This window comes from Pteropus vampyrus, unplaced genomic scaffold (genome assembly GCF_000151845.1).
Source record: "Pteropus vampyrus isolate Shadow unplaced genomic scaffold, Pvam_2.0 Scaffold238, whole genome shotgun sequence".
NCBI lineage: Eukaryota > Metazoa > Chordata > Mammalia > Chiroptera > Pteropodidae > Pteropus > Pteropus vampyrus.
In genome coordinates, this window is record NW_011889019.1 from 964738 (window position 1) to 967442 (window position 2705).

General features: G+C 38.5%; 1 protein-coding gene across 1 annotated transcript in view; it reads right to left on the reverse strand.

The window, feature by feature from the left end:
- OPALIN (oligodendrocytic myelin paranodal and inner loop protein) overlaps nucleotides 1-2705 on the reverse strand; it is a 13627-nt gene that overhangs the window by 3394 nt on the left and 7528 nt on the right. Inside the window, exon 4 of the mRNA XM_011373978.1 lies at nucleotides 101-220. Within this exon, the coding sequence (XP_011372280.1) occupies nucleotides 101-220 (120 nt within the window). The remainder of the gene's footprint in view (nucleotides 1-100; nucleotides 221-2705) is intronic.

Sequence of the window (2705 nt, forward strand, 5' to 3'; positions counted from 1 at the left end):
CCTCAGAAAACAGACACAAATCCTGACACTTTTTGCCCAAAAGCCAGTTCACTGAAATATTCCTGCCAGCACATCCAGACCCAAAGAAGCTGCTAATCACCTCAGCGGACTCAGTGCTGCCTCTTCTTCGGTGAATCAGAGTCCATAGTAAAGCCACCAGAAGTGCTGTGGCCACCAGGGACGGGATACCTGCGGCTAATCCAAGAGAGGGCCCACAGTCCTGGCACAGAGAGAAAAGCAGAGTCAGCTTCCACAAGAAGAAAAAGTTTGATTGATTAAAAATAAAACAAAACAAAAATCTCAGAAACCCTATATACAAAATCAAAAGGGTAATGAAGTACTGTGAAAAATGTTTGCAGTGTACATTAGAAATGACTCATTTTCATAGTACTTAATTTATATAGTTTAAGTCAATTGGAAAAAGGTGATAATCTAGTAGAAAAATGGGCAAAGGATATGAACAGTCCATTCCTAAGAATAGAAATACGAATGTCTCATCGACATCGAAAAAGCTGAGATACAATTCTAAGCAACAATTGAATACCATATTTACCTATCAGTTTGGCAAAAAGTAAAATGTTTTATTACATCCCACGCTATTTTGATGTGAATTTTAAAAACTTTATTTACACTAAATGCATTAATTAATTTTCAAATTCCCGTTATTACTTTTATCTGAGCGGAAATAGTCATACTTATAGCCACATAAACCTTCGGATTTGCACATCATCTGGAATATCCAAGATAATCTGCAAATTAGCTATAAGTGTATAATTCTCATATATAACATAAAGTATATAGATCATGAATATACAGCTTGATGACTTTTCACATGACGAATCCATCCATGTAACCAGCACCCAAATGAAGAAACAGAACATTGCCAACACCCAAGAAAGGCCCCTCATACTCCCTTGTATAACCACGATCCAGAGATCTCTCCTTGTAGATTAGTTTTGTCTGTTTTTCAACATCATCTAGATGCACACGGCAAGTATATTAAGACAGTCCTCACTCAACAGTGTCAATAGGTTCTTGGAACTTTGGAGAAATAATGTATAATGAAATCAATTTTACCATGGACTAATTAACATAAACAAGAGTTCTTATAGCATCTCATCAATGTCAAAATGAAACAACATTCAACTAAACGACCTTATTCCAGGACCTGCCATACTCTTTTGTGTCTAGCTTCTTTTGCTCAACACTTTGTGAAACTCATCTGTGATTTTGTACGCTCTCCCCACTTTTGAGCTGAGATGGTCATAAGAATTATAGTTGAGCCGGATTCTGTGTTTGGTGACAGTTCACACATCAAACTTTATCTAATCCTCAGAACAAATGCATGAGATGGGTAGAGCATTGTTAGTCTCATTTTATAAATGACCAAACCAAGGCTCCAAAATTTAAGTAGCCTACTTACTGCTTCTTTCCCACCTGTAACAACTGGAGAGGAAGTCTGTGTGGAAAAAGAACATACATCTTAAGAAAAAAAAAAAATCTACGTAATGCATATTATATAAGACAGTCAAAGGTGAAGCTATATGCCTAAAGTTCACCCCTTTGCTAAACATTCTATTAAAAACAATAAATGACAATTGCCAAATGGAACCTTACTTGATTGCTTCCCCAATAAGAATGAAATTTGGTTATGAGGAGAGAGAATTCAGAAACTCAGCTGAGGTCTTTGTTTTTCACCCCCGTGGACTTGCCATAACACCTTTTTGCAACTCGAAGAGGCTTTCTCCTGTCCCTAGCTAGTACCCACATCCTTCTCAGCACTCTTTGAGCCTACCTGCTAGAGGGAAAAAAATATAAAGACAGGCGGAAGCGAGGCTCTTTAATTATCCTGTATTATTTTCAAACATGCAACGAAGCAAATGGCTTTGGGGGGATCTGCAGTTGTGAACCATGCATGTTCCTGGGGTAATTCCACATTGAATGGATACACTGCATGTTTCTGCTTCACATCTCCACTTAAGAAGGGCCACCGGATCACACCATTTTTGAGCTATTTCAGGTGACCTTACCTGGATCAGTAAATCTCAGAGTAGTGATTTATTATGCATTTGCAACTAGCCCATATAAACTATGGTAAGTGGTGTGGTGTGGGGTCGAGTGTAGGTCCTGGGCTCGCTGCCTGAAGTGGAACGGCGATGTCCCGACTCACAGATTAAGGGGCCTCATTTCTTCATCTATAAAATAAGGACGTTAGAACCTATTCCTAGAGCTGTTATGAGCACCAGAGTATAAGCTTTTGTCATCCCTTCAAACTTGGCAAAGCTCTGTGCAGACCTATTATTAATTTAATGTTATCATCAACCTCCGTGAGTACATTTGAGTCCCTGGGACTTAAGCTTTTGACAATTATTGTCTACTGACAAAAAGAAGAAAAAAAGGAACTAGATCTCAGAGAATTTATGGGCTTTTGTCCAAGGTTCCTCAGATAACCATAAATCTAACTTGAACTTGAGTGTTCCAAGCCTAGGCCTCTTTCCCAGAGAGCTCCCACCAAAGGAGAAATGCTATAAAGGAAGTATTAACACTTGGTACTTAAATGGTTACAGTTTTATCTAAATACAACCTAATCCCCGACCCTACTATATTACCTTAATGCTGCATTTGCCTAAAGCGTTCAGTTTCTCTGGGTTGTGGTAAGAGTTGAATATCTTCTCAGGTAAGATGTTCTATCTTCGGGTTACACA